General features: G+C 46.4%; 1 protein-coding gene across 6 annotated transcripts in view; it reads left to right on the top strand.

The window, feature by feature from the left end:
- Positions 1-21,842, top strand: part of LOC140398212 (cell adhesion molecule 1-like) — a 478,240-nt gene that overhangs the window by 313,007 nt on the left and 143,391 nt on the right. For 5 of the 6 annotated variants that reach the window (XM_072486602.1, XM_072486600.1, XM_072486599.1 and 2 more), the window contains exon 2: positions 9,936-9,956. The exons of the other annotated variant lie outside the window; for it this stretch is intronic. In XM_072486602.1, the coding sequence (XP_072342703.1) occupies positions 9,936-9,956 (21 nt within the window). The remainder of the gene's footprint in view (positions 1-9,935; positions 9,957-21,842) is intronic. 6 annotated transcript variants of the gene reach the window in all.

Below are 21,842 nucleotides of genomic sequence, written 5' to 3'. Positions count from 1 at the left end.
AAATACACCACCCAAAGAATACAACACTAAGTAACCTGTATGCTGTCCTTTCACACACTGAACAAACTTTAAACAGAAGCACATCAGGGTTTACATTCAGTACTGAAAACATTTAAATTCCTGAATTCACCAAATGATCAAGAGATAGTCCTTCATGGCAGAGAGCTCAACAATACAGCTGCTTTGGCTGACTTTAGCTGCAACACACTGTAAAATGAAACCAAAAAGACAGACACACCCAAGCTTTTCTTAAAGTGAAACTAAAAAGCAGAACCAGCGCTCAGCTCCACCCACTCTCTGACATCACTGCAGTAACATGAGCAGCTAACTATCTCTGAAAGCGACATTCTCATGACAGTGTGTACCTTGAAGCTAGAATACTAGGGTGTGCAAAAAGCTTATGACAAATCCTGGAACTGTGTCACCATTCCTTCACAGGATTGGTATCTCACCTGGTAACTGAAATGACTGGCCAGGAGTAGCATTTTTGGAGGAGGAATTGAAGAAATGTAACCTATTTTAAAATCTCAGGGAACAGCAGTGTATCTCTTTAATATTGTAGCATTTTTCAAGTATGCACTTGGGCAGGGAGGGAATCAGAAGGAAAAGATGTGCTTGGCTAACGTTTCTCCTGCTGGAGTGGAGGGTCTGCTTGTGTGTGCGTAGCGGGAGGAGTCAGAAAATTGTCTGGAGTCAGAAAAGAACAGTCTTATTCTGGATTTGTTCGCTTCTTCACTATTTGATCTGCCCTGTCTGAAATTTGGACTGAAGGTGGTAGTTCACCGGAGCAAAATTAACTGAATGAAGGCGAAGCCTGTATTCTACTTTGTCCTGACCACTCACTGCAGCAAGTTCAGGCTGACAAACGCTTGGGCCTGTCTATTTCTTTTGGGCAATTGGTGCCATCGCCAGTGAGAAAAGCAGACAATATCATTGAATGATGATCCAATACCGAAACGTGCAAGAACCAATGTCTCTCCTCGTCGCCTTGGATACAGTTGCCAGGGCCTTATGTTGACAGCCCAAGTGTTAATGTATTGACCAGCGTTAGTCTCTGAAAGTGATGAAAGCAACAGGAAGCATTCTGCAATTTGCTCAGATTAATGTGAAAAACCATTCCCTCCCCAGTTGTGTTACAAATTGATTTGGATCAACCAAAGTTCAAAGCTCTCTTTTTGAAACCGCTTCTCAGTAAAGTCCACATCACTGGAAAGGTCACTGTGGGCCCCCCCCCCCCACCCCCCACACCCCCCCCCCCCCCCCCACCTCAACTGCTGCCTGTTCACTGTAGACACAGGGAAACTCTCATCCTTACAGTCACGTTTTAAGTTGTCAAAGTGGCAATTTTATTGCTTTTTGCAATGCATAACCTTTGTGCGCTGACATACCACAGTGCGATGTGCAAGCATCCAGCCTCACTTCAGTCGTCATGTTTCACACTTCTTCTGCGCTGTGTAGCATTTGATGAATCCTAGGCATATCGGCTTTTTTGAATGGCCGCAGGTGGCATTGTCCTTTCATCCATCAGAGTAGCACGCTTGTCTATCAGCATGACGCCGAGTGGCAGGACGGGAGCACGATCGCAGAAATGCTGATAGGACATAAATCCTCCTCTCATGGAGGTCAGTCTGGTGATGAGCAGGAGCACTCTGCGGTGGCAACAGCCTGTCGTGTGCCCTGGAGGGAACAGGGCTATTAATTGTCAAGGAAGCTCATTTCCTTAATGCTGCCAAAAACAACCAATGCAACAAAAGTCATTTTGTCGAAAAGCCATGGCAACCGTCTGCATTAAAACGTTACTGTTGCAAATCGAGTTGAATGGCTGGGTGAGCTGAAAACCGCACGATGGTTAAGGCACTCCAACTATGTGTGTTCTTTGGGCTCACCCCTGCCCTTCTTCCTCCATTCACTAACTTTCTCAAAAGTTTTAATTTTAAAAGCCTGAACCAACAAAATAAGAGAACCAAAATCGATGCAGGAGCTGAGCTTTAGTTGATGTGACGTTTTAATCTCATGTGGACGAATCTGTTCCACATGCACTGCTACAAGTGCATCGTTTGCCCTTTATCCTGGGAAACAGCACAGAACTTTGCTGAGTTGTATCTCGCTGACCCAAATTGGGTTGTTTTTCACGTGGGATGTGACTGTAACCAGTGAAGTGCCTGATCCCATCGATCATCAGACTTCGCTTTGGTCAAGCGTGAAACCTAAAGGGAGCTCTCATACCTGGAGGATTGAGTGGGTGTCCAATTGGATGACATTCCAATTGTCAGGTGTACGGAATCAAAATGGCGGAAAGAGCAGATTCCTGTCTGAGTTTCCTCCCCTTCCCCATCCTCTGCTGTTTTGGATTTCCCTCTGCATCATCTTTGAACTCCCCTACACTTTTTGTATGTGTCATCCTTGGTCTCCGCTCCCTCTTGCCTGATCTGGGCCCAGGAATTCAGCCGGACACTGCCCATTTACTGCGCACTGTATGGCCTCTTAACTCTCCAATAGGAACAGACAAGAATTTCATGCTTACCATAACCCAGAAGTACGTCACTTTCTATAATGGTAAAGGCCCAAATTACCATTGTATACCTGAAAGGGTTGTTTGCTGTGGGACAGCCAGTGCAGACTAGACTAAGGAAAGCCAGGTCCAGAAGTAGTGGATGCAACCTGCAAGGGTCCATATTAAAATATGCTAACCTGAATCATAGAATTTACAGCGCAGAAGGAGGCCATTCAGCCTATCGAGTCTACACTGGCCCTTGGAAAGAGCACCCTTCCTAAGCCCACGTCTCCACCCTATCCCTGTAACCCAGCAACCTCACCTAACCTTGAGGACACTAGGGGTCAATTTAGCATGGCCAATCCACCTAACCTGCACATCTTTGGACTGAATGTAGAGCCAGTTTGCTGGAGTGCTGCTGACCCCATGTTCAATGCATGTGGGCCTCTCTGGCACCTGCGTAACCCTGGGCACCCACCAGCCTCCCAGTCTAGGCTGCCTCTCCTTCCTGGTCACCCCTCCATCACTTACCTGAGGGCAGCAATCCCTATTATTATGCCAGTAATCTTGCATTTTACTGACTGTAGCTCTTGTTCTTGGGAAGTTCCTTTGATCTGAGGATGGCTTTCTTTCACACTTCAAAAAAAAAAGAAGAGTTCTCTTGCGACTGAGGACCCCCATGCACGACCTGCAGTCCCTGTCACAGGTGGGAGCAGACAGTGGTGGCAGGAGCGGGTGGTTGGGGTGGCCGGGTTGCCAGCCCCTCCTTTCACTGTCAACACTTGGCTTCAGCTTGTTCTCGGTGTTGAAACTCGAGGTGTTCAGTTCCTTCTCTGATGCTTTTCCTCCACTTCGGGCGACCTTGGGCCAGGGATTCGCAGGTGTCGGTGGTGTAGCCACCTGGGTTGGCCACTTCCCGACTTAAAATGGAGAACCGCAAAGGCTGAAGGGAAATTCAGAGAACACAGGCAAAATTGAGCAAGTGCAGAAATCATGTGTATTGAAACTTGCAAAAACCAGACAGCACTGAAACCAGCAGCCATCTGCATAGTAATGAGCAATTCCAAGGCACAATTGCAACATTTAAGGTGAATAAAGCCAAGCCAGACTCCTCGGCACCAGCAGGAGCCAAGACAAAGGAAGGCCAACAGACATTTAGGGACCGTCCAGCGATCAGGGAACAACTCCAGTATTGGAGAAATCGATCCAAATGATCGGAACGCAGTCCAATCATTTGGAACCAGGTACGGGGTCCGCCCCGAAGGGCGGGAAGCCCCTGGGGACTATAAAGTAAAGCTCCCAAGTTCAAATCGTCCTTCTTTGGCAGGGTCACTCTGCAACTTGAATCAACCCGTGAGAGTGACCTGTCGAAGCGGCCACATCAACCAAGTAAGTCTCCAGTCAACGCTCACTACGACATAGGTGCTCCTAGCTACAAGTCCATACCAGCTTTTGAATCCTGCAGACTCAGGACCTGAACGAAGGCCATTTGTTCCCCTGACCTGGTGGACCAATTCCAAAGCTAAGTATAGGCCTTTTAGTGAAAGGAATAGTCTAGAAAGTAGAGTTTATGCATGAGTAGAGATTTACTGTGTGTAATAAATGTGTTTTGATTCGAATCTTACTAATTAGTGTGTTGAATTATTGATCATTACTTGAACTTGAACCTCGTGGCAGTATCATAAAGATACCTGGCGACTCTAGAGCAAAGGTTAAACAAACAGAGCAAATTACGAATTAAGAGCCAACCAAAAGTTAGCAACAGTGGGGATGTTGAACTTTTTCAAGGAGGCTTTGCAGTGTCCTTGAAGCTCTGCTCTCCTGGAGCTCACTTTTCGCCGTGCTGAAGCTCCAGGTAAAGTACTTGTTTTGGGGGTCTTGTGTCAGGCATGTGGACGATGTGGCCCACTCAGTGGAGCAGATTGAGCAGCTTCAATGCTGAGGATGTTGGCCTGAGCGAGAACTCTGCCGGTTCACCTACCCTGCCAATGGATTAGCAAGAGCATGTGGAGGCAACGCTGGTGGTAATTCTGCAGGGTTTTGAGGTGCCTGATGTACATAATCCACATCCCTGAGCCATATAGGAGGGTGGGCATCACTACTGCCCCTGGTCATCAGACACTCGCTTCCTCAGGTGACTGAAAGGTGTGCTAACATACCGAAGGCGTTGTTGAACCACGTCATCAATGTCTGCCCTTGTTGACAATAAGCTCCCAAGGTGTCGAAAGTGGTACATGATGTCCAAGGCCTCATCATGGATTTTTGTAACCATGGCGGGGGTGGGGGGGGGGTAAGCCCGTAGAGGACCTTTTGTCTCAACCACCAAATGACATGAGGCCCAATAATGGGTGTGCCTCACTCGGGCTTCACCCATGCAGGGCTTAGTCTCTGCAACCCCTCACCCACCCATCCAATGCCTCACTGTGTGTCCACAAATGGGTGTGCCGTGTATTTCCAGGCTGTGTCGTTCAAGAACCAAGTGGGCAGCTTTGTAATTTGTTAAATCCAACATTGGCATGTTGAAGAATGAGCCAGCCAGTGCCTTAAAACAGGTTTATTTCCAAGCCTGCAGAGTAAAGACGCAGACTCTTCCAATTCCCCCCAACACCCAATGTGAACACCTTTTTTTATCCTAGAAGAACATAAGAAATAGGAACAGGAGTAGGCTGTTTGGCCCCTTGACCGTGCCATTCAATCGGATCATGGCTGATCTGACGTTCCTCAAGTCCACTTTCCTGCCCTCTCCCGGCAACCCTTACTGATCAAGAATCTATCTCGGCCATAAACATACACAAGGTCCCTGTTCCCCACAGCTCTGTAGCAAGAGTTCCAAAGACTCTCAACCCTCCGAGAGAGAAGAAATTCCTCCTCTTCTCAGTCTTAAATTGGTAGCCATGATGTGGAGATACTGGCGTTGGACTGGGGTGGGCACAGTAAGAAGTTTTACAACACCAGGTTAAAGACCAACGGGTTTGTTTGGAATCACTAGCTTTCGGAGCACAGCTCCTTCACCATTTCTTCCTTCAACCGAGACACTCACCCGATGAAGGAGCTACGTTCCGAAAGCTAGTGATTCCAAACAAATCTGTTGGACTTTAACCTGGTGTTGTGAGACTTCTTACTGCGCTCAGTCATAAATTGGCACCCCTTTATTCTGGGACTATGCCCTCTGGTCTTAGACTCTCCCATGAGGGGAAACATCCTCACAGCATTTCTTGTAATGAAGTCCTAATATCTCCCCAACTGGGGACAGCTGCTCTTGATTCCCAACCTCCACTGCCACACAGAGTTAAACATCTCCACACTCCATTCACCGCAACTGTTGCCTGCCAGTAAATGCCTGCAGCTTGCTTTAATCCTCTAATTTCTTGAATCTTCTGAAAACCTGCCTGAGATGGAAATGTTACTCTCTGGGGGAATTGCAGGCTGAAACCCAGCAAATGTTCCCCAGCATTCTGTGTCATAATATACACCAGTATATCATGGTGCAGACACACACTGATGGACACACAGTGGGACCAATCAACATACACAACACCGCAGCCAATCACCAGTGAGAGCACACACATTATAAAGACAGGGGGCATCAGAGTTCCTGCTCATTCGAGTAGCAGCTAGCTAGGAGGACAGAGCTCACAGCCTGCAACACAGACATTCACCATGTGCTGAGTGCATCGACTGGTTAGGACAAGGCAAAGGTCTTTAGTTAAAGCTAGTATCGTATCAACCCACAGTCTGAGTATGTTTAAACAGTCAATGGTTTAATAAAATAGTGTTGCACTATTTCAAGTGTTGGTGACCTGTGTGTGATCCAGAACACCCAACCCATCATTCTGGTATACCAACGCGGTCTCCTTAGTCACACACTAGACATCATGTGGCACAATCTCATAGCATTGATTTGTGAGTGCCGATTTCTTTTCACAGGTATAGTGCGCCTGGGGGTTAAGTTTTTGTGTTCAGCCTCTTGGTAATGTGTTGCTCCGTGTGCCTTTTGTAGGAAGCACCTATTCTGCTGCTTGTGTGTACATTTGTTCTGTCACAAAGGAAGTCGCGGCGTCACACTTTGTCGTGACTTAATATTCGGAACCTGTCCACAGACCTCGTTGTGTTTCTGCATTTGTACAGAGCAGGTCACAATGTTCCTGCGGCAGAGATGGTAGGGTAGTTACCACAATTGACCTCTGAGCAGAGGTGTACAATTCTTTTCATTGACGTTGGAGATTGACATCAACAGCAAATAAAGCAAGCACAGTTTTGTTCAAACTCTGAATTCTGTGCTACTTTTACTGGTGGTTTCTTTTGATATCTTTCCCCCATTTTCCCCCTCCCCGTCCACTGAAGACATTGATTCATGCTGGGGTACCTTTCCACATGGGTCAGGCACCCTGTGGAGCCAAATCTTCTCACGCAAACGTAAGCGGTGTCTGACCGTGGGAGTCCTTGCAGCTGAGCCCAAGCCTATTTCCAATACACACGCTATGTGTACATTCTAGTGTGGGTTACTAGAACGCTAGCTCTAGTTGGCTGGATGGCCGTTTTGCGATGCGGTGCGAGGCCAACAGCGCGGGTTCAATTCCCGTACCGGCTGAGGTTATTCATGAAATTCTGGCCTTCTCGGCTGTGTCCCTCGCCTGAGGTGTGGTGACCCTCGGGTTAAATCACCACCAGTCAGCTCTCAAAGAAGAGGGCAAGCTATAGCCCCCTGGGACTGTGGAGCCACACAGCACCCCGAAGGAGACATCGCAGCCTGTTGTCCCCATACCGGTTCTCTGGAAGAGCAACAACCCCCCCACCCCCCCTCCCTTAGCCATAACACCGGTTTCGCTGGTGAGATGGTAAACGTGTGAGGCGGGATTTTCCACGGAGACCGTTGCGTGTTTTGTGGCAGCGGAAGCAACCCGCTATTGGCTGGTGACTGGATTACCTGGTCCTGCCGCTGTCAGCTGGATTTCCCATTGAATGCACCCTTCACGAAACCCATGGCAGGGTTACACCGTCTGTGGGACCGGAAGATCCCGCCCGTGATGTCTCTGTGCTGACTGGAGGGATATCTGGTCCACTCAACAATGCCATGGAGAAAGACAAATATATAGGCCAAGAAGCCACATTGGCACAGGAGGTGGCAGCAGACTGGAATACCCCACTGGAAGCACATGTAACCGACAATTTGCACGTGGCAAGGTCCCACATGCGGCAATGAAATAAATGACCAAATAATGTGCTGGTGATGGATTGTTGAGGGGCATTTGTTGGTCAACGTGCTACAGAAACTTAGTTTTTCAGATTAACTTGAATAAAATTCTCTTCTGCGTTTGTGCACATTCATGAATGCTGTTCGTTAGGGCAGCACAGTGGTGCAGTAGTAGCACTGCAGTCTCACGGCGCCGAGGTCCCAGGTTCGATCCCGCCTCTGGGTCACTGTCCGTGTGGAGTTTGCACATTCTCCCCGGGTTTGCGTGGGTTTCGCCCCCACAACCCAAAGATGTGCAGAGTAGGTGGATTGAACACGCTAAATTGCCCCTTAATTATAAAAAATGAATTGGGTACTCTAAATTTAAAGAAAAATATGAATGCTGTTCCTTGAAGGCCTGTATAATTAGATGCAATCTGGGGAAGACTAAATATTTACTTGACCAGAGTTGTAAGGAGTAAGAACAATGACCAATAAAATTCAGCGTTGGTAAGTATAAATTACAATATATAAATAAAAAAGGCAATGATTGGGCAGCACGGTGGCGCAGTGGGTTAGCCCTGTTGCCTCACAGCGCCGAGGTCCCAAGTACAATATGCCAACGTTTGATGCTGAGCTCCATTATTGAGTGCTAACATTTCTCCAGTAGATAAGCACACAGAAAAACTTATGAAGTGGGCGAGGAGAGGAGATTGAGTCGATTGCTCTTTGCCGACCAGTGAATTGAGATTGCTGCATTGTTATGCTGTCGATGCACCTGGAATAAACACAACTGGGGATTGAACAGTAAATATAATTTATCTGATGCACTTCAAAAAAAAATTACATGGTTGAAGTATTTTAACTGCCTGTATTGACCTTTCTTGTAATAGCAGATTTGGACTTTTCAGTTACTTATTGGCGGACCTTATGAGGTCGTTGCTATGGAGACCTTGAGCATTTTTGTAAAGCCGAGTCTGACAATCTTTTCAGAAAAATTGCATTGCCTGTTGACTTTTAGATTTGTTCTTTCTATTTTGAAATGTGTTGGTTAAAGGGATCTCAGGATTTTACCAATATTTAGCTCAAAATTCCTCTGTGTTTATTCAGTGTAGCAAGTCACATAGCTATGAAGGCTTTGCTTTTGGGATAAATGTACAAAGCAATGGGGGAAACTGCCAAGCAATCATCTTGGTATTTGCATATTTTACTCCTCCTCTCGAATATCCCTGTGGTCATTGCTTAACTGAGAAAGCTTCACTCTCACTTCTGTACTCTGCCCCCTCGATTTGAATCCTGGGAGGCACGTCAACCTGCTCTGTTATTTGATTGCCTTCTTCCCCCAACTATTTTCCCCTCCTTTCGTCCTCCAATCATTGGGCAAAGTTTAGCATGTGAGGAGCCATTGCCACTATTTATACTTCCGCTGTCTACAGAGTTGCACGTAGGTCACCTGCCATTGGCTGGATTTTCAAAAGGCTCAAGACGCAATAGGGGTGACTTCCAGATGTGTGAGCACCAATGTATACTGAGCACGTTATAAAGTGAAGATTTGTTCGCATTTCTGTCAAGCTAATTCAGTATTGCATTATCAGGTTGCTTGTTTCTCAACCATTATTTTTATTCAAGAGCACCAACTACACACTGTACATTAATCAATGGGCTTGTCAGAGAATTTGTGTTAATGAGCTTGGATTTTGATCCATCAACATAACAGCTGTGATTTGCAGAAAAAAACACTTCATTTATATTTTTTTGACGCAGTTCTTGATACAAGGCAGAGAAAATGTGCTTCTGTTGCGATCTGAGGGAATGTTGCATGCCTTTTCTTTTCCTGAGGAATTGAATCATTTCTGGGTCATGATTTCTGCCCAAACAGGAAATTGTTGGGATGGTTAATGCATGTCAGGATGTTAAATCCTCTAGCTTTTGTCATGAAACATTGACCTGGGTTTGGACTTGAGGAAGAAAGAATATAAGCGCCTATATTGGGCTTCACTAGCTGTCTGGTCTTGGAGCCGAATAGATGTGTTAAGTACACACTGTGCACCTTATCGCATTAATGATTGCATTGCTTTCTCTGTGCCGTGCAGCAAGCTTCCCTCTCCACAGGTTATCAGTAAACCTTGAGCGTTATTCATGTTCTTGTGATTGCTTGTTTTTTGTAAGAGCTTTAATCACACGTGGCTAATGCTGACTTCTAAACTTGTTTTTCTTCTGTCTTTTCCCCCCCCCCCCTCTCCTACCCAAACCGCTCTATTCTCACAGGGGCTGCACAAGAAATCGAAGGTAGAGAAGAACAAATGCATTTCACAAGCTTGGTCTCTCTCTGTGTCTCACCTGGGAACTACCTCAAAAGGAAAAAGTGCTCCGAATTGGCTGGCCAGCAGTCGTACCAATCCACGCAATAATGATTCATTTTGTGTACCTGCTTTAAAATGGCAACTTGAGGTCTGGTGCTGGGGGTATAAAGATGCAATTATTAATGACGCCCCACAACTTGGATTCTGATCTTGCGTCAGCCCACCACCACCAAGTGAAGGAATAACCCACAATTCAAAAATTGAGAATTTCATTTGGAAGGTGGACTTGCTTTGAATTAAATTTCCCGATTAAACTTGTCAATCATGAGGAACCCATGGGAGGGTTAAAGCTAAATCTCAGGAATAGAAACCTGCAATGTGTTTTTTGCCCACCCACGGTAACACTTTAAGGGCTCCTTAAGTAAATTTAACATCAAAAGCTGTGCGCTCCAGTGATTGCCATGGGAACCCGGTAGCAGACTGAAAGGCCCTGGACACGCTTTGCCCACTTTCTGTTTTAAACGTGGCCACTCTACAACAACAACTTGCATTTCTATAGCACGCCTAGCTCTGGGAGGCGTCCGGTTTCCCACCGGCCATGGGTGACATTCTGCTGGTTCGCATTTTAAACTGGGGAAAGCAGTGTTTCAGCTGCCAGGTTGAAATGAAAAGCTTGGGAAATTAGCTTGTAGCTGGGCCGAGGGCGCAGATTGTAACCGTGCATGCATAACAACTATGAGGCAAGTGAACCTGTATGGATAATGCAGTGTAGCTAGAATGTTCTGCCTGTTTGTTTGTTTTTTGGACAAATATGATGTATTCATTGTTATAAGATGAAGATTTATGCGGGTGTTATGGTAACTGCTTGCAGTGTTCTGATGGCCAAGTTAACTATTGTACAGGGGAGCTGCTTTGCATTGCGAATGCAGACTGTTTTTCAGTAGCTTCACCTAAAGCTACCATTCTTAAAAGATTTTTTTTTCATGAAAGTAATTTCCCCTTGTTCGGCATGATTACCCAGTCCAGAGTCTGATCCCAGCTGCCTATTGAGCCCTTGGCAAGATTGTGGGGAGGAGCGAGGGAAATGCGCTACCGTTCATGTTCCTTCCTTGTTCGTGTGGAAAATATGTATACCGCCTCATTGGATCACTCCTCTGACATGGGACAGCTTAACGTGGGGAATCACCAGCGTGAATGTATTTTCTGCCAGCCGCCCACTAGGGCACCTTGTGGCACTCACGGTCTTCTCTCGGTCTTCTGCAATTTGCTCTTGTTGAGGAAACCGCTCAATTTCTTTCCTTCAAGTGTATTTATTAAAGTTTTACATTTTTGCAAACCATCCAACTAAATTGGAAAATAAATACGTTGCAGAAAACAAGGAAAAACAGCTCGACATGCATGAATGAGAGTCGCCCACACAGTCCCGGGGACCATAGGCTGCGCTCCCCCTTTGAGAGAGAGCTGGCTGGTGGTGGTTTAACCTGAGGGTCACCACACCTCAGGCGAGGGGTGAGGTTGAGAGCCTTGGTGGATAACCTCAGCCGGTATGGAAATTAATCCTGCTCTGTTGGCATCGCTCCAGATCACAAAGCAGCCGCCCTAACCGACACCAACCTACAAGACTATAGTGGGGAGGGAACAGGAAAACAACTTTATAACCGGCTCAAGACAATCATTTGACACAGCTAGATGCCTCAATTTGCCCCACTAGAGACCAAGGGAGAAACAGGATGAAGCCAAGAAGACATGGTAAAATGGTGCACACCCTCCCACAAGCATTCAGGATAGCATTCTCTACCATGTTCGAGTAGCACCAATATATATCTTCCTCAACTCCAGCAGCACCAATGACACACCACGCCCTCCTCTCCTCTGATACCAAACCTCTGATATCTGCACCCATGTAGGAACCAATCACGGATTCTTTACACCCACCCTCATAAAGGAAAAGATAACAAACAAAATGTGCAAAAATCCCAGTTATAAAGGGGAGTTACATATGTACCACACAACGCAACTTAACCCCAGTTTCAAGCCCAGAGCAGAACCAACATCATTCCATACATTTGTACAGCGAGGACCAGCAACATGTTCAGATGATGATCAAGAGTGCGCTGGTTTCTTCCCACAGTCCATAGATGCGCAGGTTAGGTGGGGTTATGGGGATAGGACAGGGGAGTTGGCCTAGGTATGGTGCTCTTTCTGAGGGTCGGTGCTGACCTGATGGGTCGAATGGCCTCCTTCTGCACTGTAGGGATTCTATGATCTTGGGTCTCCTCTAGTAAATGGAACTGGCATAGAGATGAGGGGCTGAATGCTTCCTCCGGTGCTGTATGCTTCCATTGTTCACTTTCGTTCAACAGAAGTTGTAGCTCAGGTAAACCATTTGAGCATTTGTTAATATCACCAACAATGTATTGTGAGGGGAATTGACTGCAGAAGTTCGGGATGTTGTGCTTCAGATGTACAAGGTATTGGAGAGGCCATACCTGGAGTTGTACTGCTCTCCTAATTTAAGATATAAATATGTTAGAAGCAGTTTGGAGAACATTCACTAGATTCATCCCAGGAATGGGCAGGTTGTCTTTTGAGGAATGGGTGGAGAGGTTAGGCTTGTATCCACTGGAGTTTGGAAGAGTAAGAGGTGACTTGATTGAGACCTTAAAGGTCAGAGGGGTCTTGACAGAGAGGTGGCTATAGAGAGGATGCTTCCTCTTGTGGAAGAATCTAGAATTAGGGGCAACAGTTTAAAAATAAGCAATGGCTTACTGAAGACGGAGACAATGAGAGTTTATTCTCTGAATTTAGTCTCTGCAACCCTCAAAAGCGGAGACTTTGAATATTTTTAAGGCCGAGCTGGGTAGGTTCTTGATAAACAAGGTGGTGAAGGGTTGTGGGGTTGCCAGGACTGTGGAGTGGCAGTGTCAACCGAATTAGCCATGGTGCTATTGAATGGTGGAGCAAATTCGAGTAGCCTACACCTGTTTAAAATTGTATGCTCGTACAGGCTAGAGCAGAGAGTAGAAAGAACTTTCATCACAGCCAAATAAAAAAATAGGAAAATATCCAAGTCATGAGCTAAGGTGCTATTTAAATGCAAATGTATTTGTTCAGGTTCAAAATGGACAATCCTGGGGCAGCACGGTGGCGCAGTGGTTGGCAGGCGCAGAGGACCCAGGTTTGATCCCAGTCCCGGGTCACTAACTGTGTGGAGTTTGCACATTCTCCCCATGTCTGCGTGAGTTTCGCCCCCACAAACCAAAGACGTGCAGGGTAGGTGAATTGGCCACGCTAAATCGCCCTTTAATTGAGAGAGAAAAAAAAATTGGGTACTCTAAATTTATTTTAAAAAACAAAATGGACAATCGTCTTCATTGGGCCACTGCCCTCCCCTTCAGCGTTCAGTTTATATCTGGGCTCACAACAAGTCGAGAGCTCTACCTCAAACAGCAATGCTTAGTGCCCCACCATGTGCTAAAGTCTCTCACGAGGATGGTCTCGACGCAGGCTCTACATTTTCTGACTAGCCTACAAGGAACTGAATTAGTTTTGGGGGGGCGCATGCTTGCTCTTGGTTTCGGGCCACCCTAGTTTTGCTAAAGCTGCATTCTAAATCTTCTGTGGGAAAGTTAAAATTTGGACTGCTTCAATTAAATTGCCAAGAGGCGAGGTTTATTTTCGCCCCCCCCCCCCACCCACCCCCTCTCCCCCACCACCACCCTTGACCACAATTCTGTCCCAATTAAAATTTCCAACTCTGACAAATTTTTTCAGTAAACAACTTTGAGAAGAGACCGCCTGTCTTGTGCACATGAATTTTAATTTGGATATAATTCTTCAGCTCGTTGTCCGAGTTTCGAATCCCTGCAATTTGGCCCGAGGTGATGAATTCAGATTGGGGTGAATGATCCAATTACTCCTGGGTAATAAAAGAATTTAAAGCAGCCTGTCTCCAGCCATCAGGATAAAGGCTGTGGCCAAAATCTCATTTAAACTTAATGGTGCCAGTGAACCAGAAAGAGACCAGCTTTGATCTTGCAGATGGATTTGTTCACAGCTGGAAAGGCTGAATACTTTCAATTGTGTGTTGTGTTTTCTTAAATATCTTGTTTTTGACCTTTTGCCTGTTACCTTTTCCCTGAAGTTTTTGCACGTTTTTTTGTTGCATGCATTAGAAAGAAGACCCCGGTGCTTGTGTGTATGTTTATGTTTAAAATCCATCCAGGATTTTCAGATCTTTGATCTGCTTTGAAGGCATGTTTGCATTTTGGGGCGGGGTGTTGCAGTGGTGCACACTTCTAGTTGACGCTGACTCCGCTGCCTCATCCATAGGATCCTGATTAATTTGATTGACCTGCCCAATCTGTTCAGTAAGGAGAGAGACAAGTGAGGAGGTTTGGAAACTGTACACAGCGGCGACAGAATTGCTTACTAATCGCCTGATCTTTTATTCATCTGAAGATAGACGACTGTAAATAAGACTGTGCGAGGTGGTTATTTTTGCTAGCATTCAAAGTTCTTTGGCAATATATGGAGAACAGACAAATGAGTAGAAGAAAGATAAGTCTCTCAATCATATAATTTTAATAAGCCCTGCCAGCTTCCTTCAAGATTAAGCAGTGGGGGTTTATCAACTTTATTTGTCAGTCAATGTTGCTGGGTGTGTATGTGTGTGTATATATACTTTTTTAATGTACTGTTTCAGTAATACACATATGGTAACAAACCCACCCCAACTGTAGTGAGTGCATGCAGTAATAATTCCAATAAAAATCCTACCCTCGCATCTTTGACTTGTGTTTACAGCATCCAAGCATCTTCCAGTATGCTCTGTGAATCGTCTAGAATAATCTTGTACAAGCTGATTTGTCTTTTAAACATTTTTGCTTGATATAGTGAGTTTATTCATGGATATGCGCTTTTCTGGCAACTTATTTGGAAATACGTTGCTTTCTTTCAGATGGAATGCCCCATCACAATGAGCTAGCTGTCTAATGCTTGAGTTGTGAGCCTGCATTAGTGTATGTGTGTGTGTGTGCGCGCTCATCAAATTACTGAGTAAGAGTTCCCTGTGTAATGAGTCTGATTCACAATTCACTCAGTAAGTTCCTCACTGTTTGGCGTCTCATCAATTCTGCATAAAAGTTTCACAAGCCTCACTCTTAATGGTAATGTAATTAACAAAGCATGTGAATAACCTCTTTCACCATACTAGACTGAATAGAATGGTCCTTGAACATAATGATTGCAATTCAGATTTATTGCACAGCTAAATGAATATCATGAGGCCTTCTCCCAGTGTTGTCTCTTGTTGAGATATGCATCAAGAGTCTCCTGGAGTGTGTTTCTAAATCACTGCTATGGGTCCTTGGAGTTAGAACAGCCAATCCACCGGCAATCTAAAAACTTCCACCTGCTACAAAGAAATTGAGCCCTGGGGTGTTCAAAGTCACTATCCTGAATGGAACTCAATCTTGTGCAAAATACTGAACCAAATGCATTCCATTCTGGAATTGGGATTGTCACAAATCTGGCTCAGAAATGACAAACTTCACCTGCAGAGAGTACAATTAGATGCAAATTTTATGCACCAGGTAGAAATTAAAATAGCGTCAGAATCTGTGCTTGGTGTGTAAATGTCAACATTTGGCCTTAAACTGGGATTGGAGTGGGCCAGATCTGGATTGTTCGTTCTTCTCATCTGACCAATATTTGGAATGAGAGTCATGTTGAAGATGCTCAAATGTGTTAATAATGAAAATCGCTTATTGTCACAAGTAGGCTTCAAATGAATTTACTGTGAAAAAATCCTAGTCGCCACATTCCGGCGCCTGTTCGGGGAGGCTGGTACGGGAATTGAACCGTGCTGCTGGCCTGCCTTGGTCTGCTTTCAAAGCCAGCGATTTAGCCCTGTGCTAAACCAGCCCCTTGCAGAACTAATATTGAACTGTTACTGAATCTGAATGGAATTCAAAAGGTGAATCAAAGTGTTTTTACTTCCAGTGTATTGTTGGTGGAGCTGCAATCTCAACCCTAAATTTTATTTATTATACTTTGCTCTATAACCTGTTCAGACATCAGAATGACAACCACATTTTTGAAAACTCATATTTCCCAGAAATGAAATGTAAAGTTTGACTAAGCTTTGTTACATAATCTCATAGAAAACTCCCATTTATAATGGTCCTGTGTAAACCTCAATAGACTGCATAATATTGTGAAACATGTGGACCCCAGGAAAGGTCCTGGGCTGGATTCTCCGCCCCGCAGCGCCACACTTCTGCCTCGACCCGCCGTCAGGATTTTCCGTTACGCCGGCCGGTCAGTGGGGTTTCCCATCGTGGGGCAGCCCCACGCCGTTGGGAAACCCCCGGGCGCTGACAGAACGGGCCATCACGCCAGCAGAGAATCCCGCCCCCTGTATTGAATATTCTATTCTGAGTTGGTTAACTTCAGCGAGAAATGGAACTAGAGTTGTTGACTGACCCGCATCAGTGAGAAGAGACGCGGTTTGATTGATTTTGGCTGGGGGTTAATGAATTGGCCCAAAAGGCTGCGCTCTGCCCTGCAATGGGTGGTGATTGCATCTTATCCCGTGGGATGGTTCAGAGTCCCGATGCTTTCAGTTTGGTTTCAATTTGACTTCTGGTAGCCCTGGAAAAGGTCCTGCTCCATTTCTCTCCAAAAAGGCTGTGTTTCTGAACTGGAAGAGAGCCTGGATGAATTTTATCTACAGGAGAACCATTACAGGCTGCGCAGGCGAAGTTCAGAATCTGCTAACTCTCCACCAAAAAGCAGGTGCGAATCGACTATCTTTCTCCAGAAGGCCTGGTGCCTGTGAGTACTGCATTTTTCTAAACTACAGAGGCCTGAAGACGGACCATGAACTGAAAGCAAGGTTTGATCAAACAAAGTCTCTGCCTCTCCAGGAAAGATGCGAGTATGGTGTGTTTAAAAAACTGCAGGAAACTCAATGCAGGCTGTTAAACAAAGACTGTGATTTACAAGCGGACTGCAGAAAGGCATGCAAGGAACCATCATCTGAAGCAATGACTCTTTTTCTCTTACCCCACTGTTTTTTCCCCTTTCCCACCCCTCTGTGTTTGTCTGTCGTGTGTGTGTGTGTGTGTGTATATAGAGGGTGGGGAGGTGGGTTAAAAAAGGAGTTAGGCACTTACTAATATTTAACCTACTGTGTATTTCATTATAGTTCTCATTATAAATAAACAGTAAGGGCAGCACGGTGGCACAGTGGGTTAGCCCTGCAGCCTCACGGCGCCGAGGTCCCAGGTTCGATCCCGGCTCTGGGTCACAGTCCGTGTGGAGTTTGCACATTCTCCCTGTGTTTACGTGGGTTTCGGCCCCACAACCCAAAGATGTGCAGGCTAGGTGGATTGGCCACGCTAAATTGCCCCTTAATTGGAAAAAATGAATTGGATACTCTAAAAAAAAATTTTTATTAAATAAATAAACCGTAAATGTGTTTAAACTTCCAAATCTGGTGACTGGAATTATTGGGCAGCCAAGGGCCAAATGCTTTGGGTATCTTTATTTATTTATTTTTAATAAATTGGGAGTACCCAATTCATTTTTTTTCCAATTAAGGGGCAATTTAACAAGGCCACTTCACCTGCCCTGCACATCTTTTTGGGTTGTGGGGGTGAGACCCACGCAGACACGGGGAGAATGTTCAAACTCCACACGGACAGTGACCCGGGGCCGGGATCGAACCCGGGTCCTCAGCGCCGTGAGGCAGCAATGCTAACCACTGCGCCACCATGCTGCCCTGCTTTGAGTATCTTGAGAAGAATTATTGATTAATTCATATGTGTTGTGACTCCGGGTCACCTGAGGCTGGAATTGACATAACAAGAAAGCAAAAATCAACCAAAACTCCTGCCACTCAGGAGAAAAGTTAGGAATCACTCCTTCGTGCAAAGGGTTTATTAAGTTATTATTTCACAAGGGTGGCACACCACACAGTCGTTAGCACTGCAACCTACGGCGCTGAGGACCCGTGTTCCAATCCCAGCCCGGGGTCACTGTCCGTGTGGAGTTTGCACATTCTCCCCATGTCTGCTTGGGTTTCACCCCAACAACCCAAAGTTGTGCAAGTTAGGTGGATTGGCCACACTAAATTGTCCCTTAATTGGAGAAAATAATAATTGGGTACTCTAAATTTTTTTTTTTTTAAGTTATTATTTCACAGGGTGTGGGGCGTTGCTGGCTAAGCTAGCATTTGTTACCGCTCTTTTTATAACCCGCACAAAACCTACAGGATCAGGCCAATTAGTCTCCCCAAGAACCTCATTGAGTACAAGCTTCCCCGCTGAAGGGCACTGTGTATAAAGACTCGGCCCAAGTGGGAGCCGAACTGGGACCTGTGGACAACATGTAGATAGTTACTATCGTAATGAATAACCAGTTTCTTTACGCCTCTCGTGTGGACTCTTCTGTGGACACAATATTAGCGACGAGGATAAAGTGGAGCTGCAGATGGCGCAGCTAATTGGTGGAAACCAGGCCATCCCTATTCGTGCCACTGGGAAAAGGTTTGCACTACTTTCATAATGCCACTCTTCGGGAGATTGAATGTATTTCATTCGGGCATCGAAGATTGGACGCATATGACCCTTCTCTTTCCAAAATGCTATGGGACAGATTCGTCTGCAGGATGAATAACATGGCAACTCAATGCATGTTGCTCGCTGAGCCACCGCTAGACTTAAAAGAAGTCCATGGAAATCTCTCTGTTGAGAGAGAGTGCAGAAAGGGGTATGTAAGAATTGCAGGGAATCCTGGCGTATGGCACCCCTAAGATGGGAACCCCTGGAACCTCGCCCTGGACGGAACACTGCCGAAGTAAAGAACGTTGGCCTAGAACCGAGTCGACCAGGCAGGACCCATCCCCGAACCCGAAGAGGCAGACTCTAGACGATGCGGGACATGTGGATGGAGAAGGTACAGGGAGCGGAAAACCACAAGGCAGACAGTCAACCTGCCACTCCAATAGAGGTAGGCGTCCAACCAGGTCCTGCACGTTCCTCTTGAAACAATCTGAGGGTGAGTGCGTGCAACTGATTTGCATAGCGGCATCTAACCTTGTGCTTATCAGAGTCACCATTCAAGTGAACGGCCATTCCTTGGAAATCGAATTGGACGCGGTGCCACTGCCTCGGTCATTGGCTGGCAAATATTTGAGAGAATTAAATCGGGAGTACAAAGTCTCCAATTACTGGATACTGAGGCACGATTGCCCACATATATGGGAGAACCGCTGGCAATAGCGGGGACTGCGATGACTCCAGTAGTCTGCGGTCCACAATCCGCAAGATTATCACTGATCATACTGAAAGGACATAGCCCCAGTCTGCTCTACCGTGCCTCCGCCTTGATGGGCAGAAACCTTTGCAGATGGGCTTCAGAGGCCTCTAAGGGATATTGTGGAAGCACCCTGAGGTTTTCCAGACCAGTTTGGGGAAAATTAAAGGAGACATGGTGAAAATTAATGTAGACTCCAACACACAATACTTTTGGGTTTGGCAGGTTCCCTGCACTCTGCTACTAAAAGTTGAGGCTGAATTAGCACGGCTAGAAGACCTAGGACTATCCGCCAGTTATATTCACTGACTGGGCTGTACCGGTGGGCCGTTCCTGATGCCAGATAATACTGTTCGCCTTTGAGACAATAATAAATTAACTGTGCGCAGGGCCTACAGATTGAATGGCTACCCAATGGTGCAAATTGAAGACTTGTACGCAAAGTTGGCTGGAGGTCACTTCTTGACAAAGCTCGACATGAGCCATGCCTACCTCCAATTGGAGTTGGACCCGTAGTCTCGGCAGTCATAACAGTAAATGCCCACAGGGGATTATATGAACACATCACACTGCCTTTCGGGGTTTCATTGGCTTGTGTCATCTTACTTCAAGTTATGGAGAATAAAGGGCAGCACGGTGGCACAGTGGTAGCACTGCAGTCTCAGGGCACTGAGGTCCCAGGTTGGATCCCGGCTCTGGGTCACTGTCCGTGTGGAGTTTGCACATTCTCCCCGTGTTTGCGTGGGTTTCGCCCCCACAACCCAAAGATTGTGCAAGGTAGGTGAATTGAACATGCTAAATTGCCCCTTAATTGGAAAAAATGAATTGGGTACCCTAAATTTATTTTTAAAAAGTTATGGAGAATATTCCATGGGGCTTGCCACATGTGGCGGTCTACCTGGATGATGTGTTGGTCACGGGCACGACGGAGCACCTCAGCAACCTGGATGAGGTGCTCCGCTGCTTCTCCGAGACGGGCGTGTACCTCGAGAGACCACTGCGTATTTCATGCCAAAGAGGTAATCAATTTAGGTATCAAGTGGAGGGGGGGGGGGGGGGGGGGGGGGATGGGGGGATGGGTCTACATCCTGTAGAGGAAAAGGAATGTGATTAAACAAGCCCCACACCGGAAAACACCTCTGAACTCCGATCATTTCTCGGACCAGAGAACTACTCTGGCAAATTCATCCCAGGCCTCGCAGCCATTTTAGCCTCCCTAGCCTCCCACATATCCTGCTAAAAAAAAAAACAGGAGTGGGCGTGGAGAGCGACGCGGGAAAAAGCGTTTGCTAATGTGAAACAGAAGCTGACTTCATCCGGCCTGCTGACGCACTACGATCCCGACAAACCCAGACACGTGTAAACACCTAAACTGTTGGTACCAGGCAATCTATGTGAGGAACTTCGGCGATGGCGCCAAGTGGGTTCCAGGCATGGTAGTTCGACAAATAGGACCGATATCGTACCAGGTTTGAGTACAGGGCCGAGAAATGCACCAGGAGGCCGGCGATGGGCAAAACTAATCCAGTGAGGCCAAGTGGGGGGAATCGAGGATTCTGACTCTGACATGGAGACCCAGGCATTGGGGGCAGCTCGGTGGCGCAGTGGTTAGCACTGCTACCTCACAGCACCAGAGGCACAGGTTCAATTCCAGCCATGGGTGTGGAGTTTGCACTTTCTCTCTGTACCTGTGTGGGTATCCTCTGGGTGCTCCATTTCCTTCCACAGTCCAAAGATATGCAGGTTAGGTGGATTGGCAACACTAAATTGCCCTTTAGTGTCCAAGATGTGCAGGTTAGGTGAGGTTCTGGAGTTACAGGGATAGGCGCGGGGAGCACGACTAGGTAGGGTTCTCTTTCAGGCGTCCGATTCGGACCCAATGGGCTGATTGGCAGCTGCCTGGACTGTAGGAATTCTATGTAAGCTCCACACATTGAACAGACCGACGAGGGGACACCAGTGGTCATCCAACCGCGATGATCAGCGAAGTAGCGACGTTTGCCGTCCAGATATACAACGCCTGATCAGGCTCCTCATGTGCACGAGGCACAGCCGCAGGCTAAGAAGAGAAGGCGCCTCCTACACCACCTTCCTCAGAGGAGAATTCGGACTTTGGGTTGGAGGAGTGTTATAATCCGCATGAGACCTATGGGATTAGACCAATTAGACTTCCCTTGAGCCTTGGTGAGTATGAGCTTCCCCGCTGAGGGACAGGGGCCCTATCACAATGTATAAAAACCCAGGCCGAGTGGGAGCTGGGTGAGGAAGTCCAAACTGGGACCTGTGTGTGTAAATAATTACTGTCATAATAATTAACTAGCTTCTTTAAGCCTCTTATGTGGACTCTGTGGACACAATCATCGCCCTTAAGAAGTTTGTAGAAGGGCAGAATTCTCTCCCAGAAAGAAGCAGTAGATGCTGGAGGTAAATTCATCATTTTAAATCCGAGGCAGATGTTTGCCAGCCAAAGTATACACGGAGCCAAGGCGGGTCACTGGAGTTAAGATACAGGTGAACCAGGGTCCCATCGAATGGCTGCAATGGCCCAAGA

This window comes from Scyliorhinus torazame, chromosome 21 (genome assembly GCF_047496885.1).
Source record: "Scyliorhinus torazame isolate Kashiwa2021f chromosome 21, sScyTor2.1, whole genome shotgun sequence".
NCBI lineage: Eukaryota > Metazoa > Chordata > Chondrichthyes > Carcharhiniformes > Scyliorhinidae > Scyliorhinus > Scyliorhinus torazame.
Note: the sequence above shows the minus strand (reverse complement) of the source record. Positions and strands in the feature narration are given on the sequence as shown.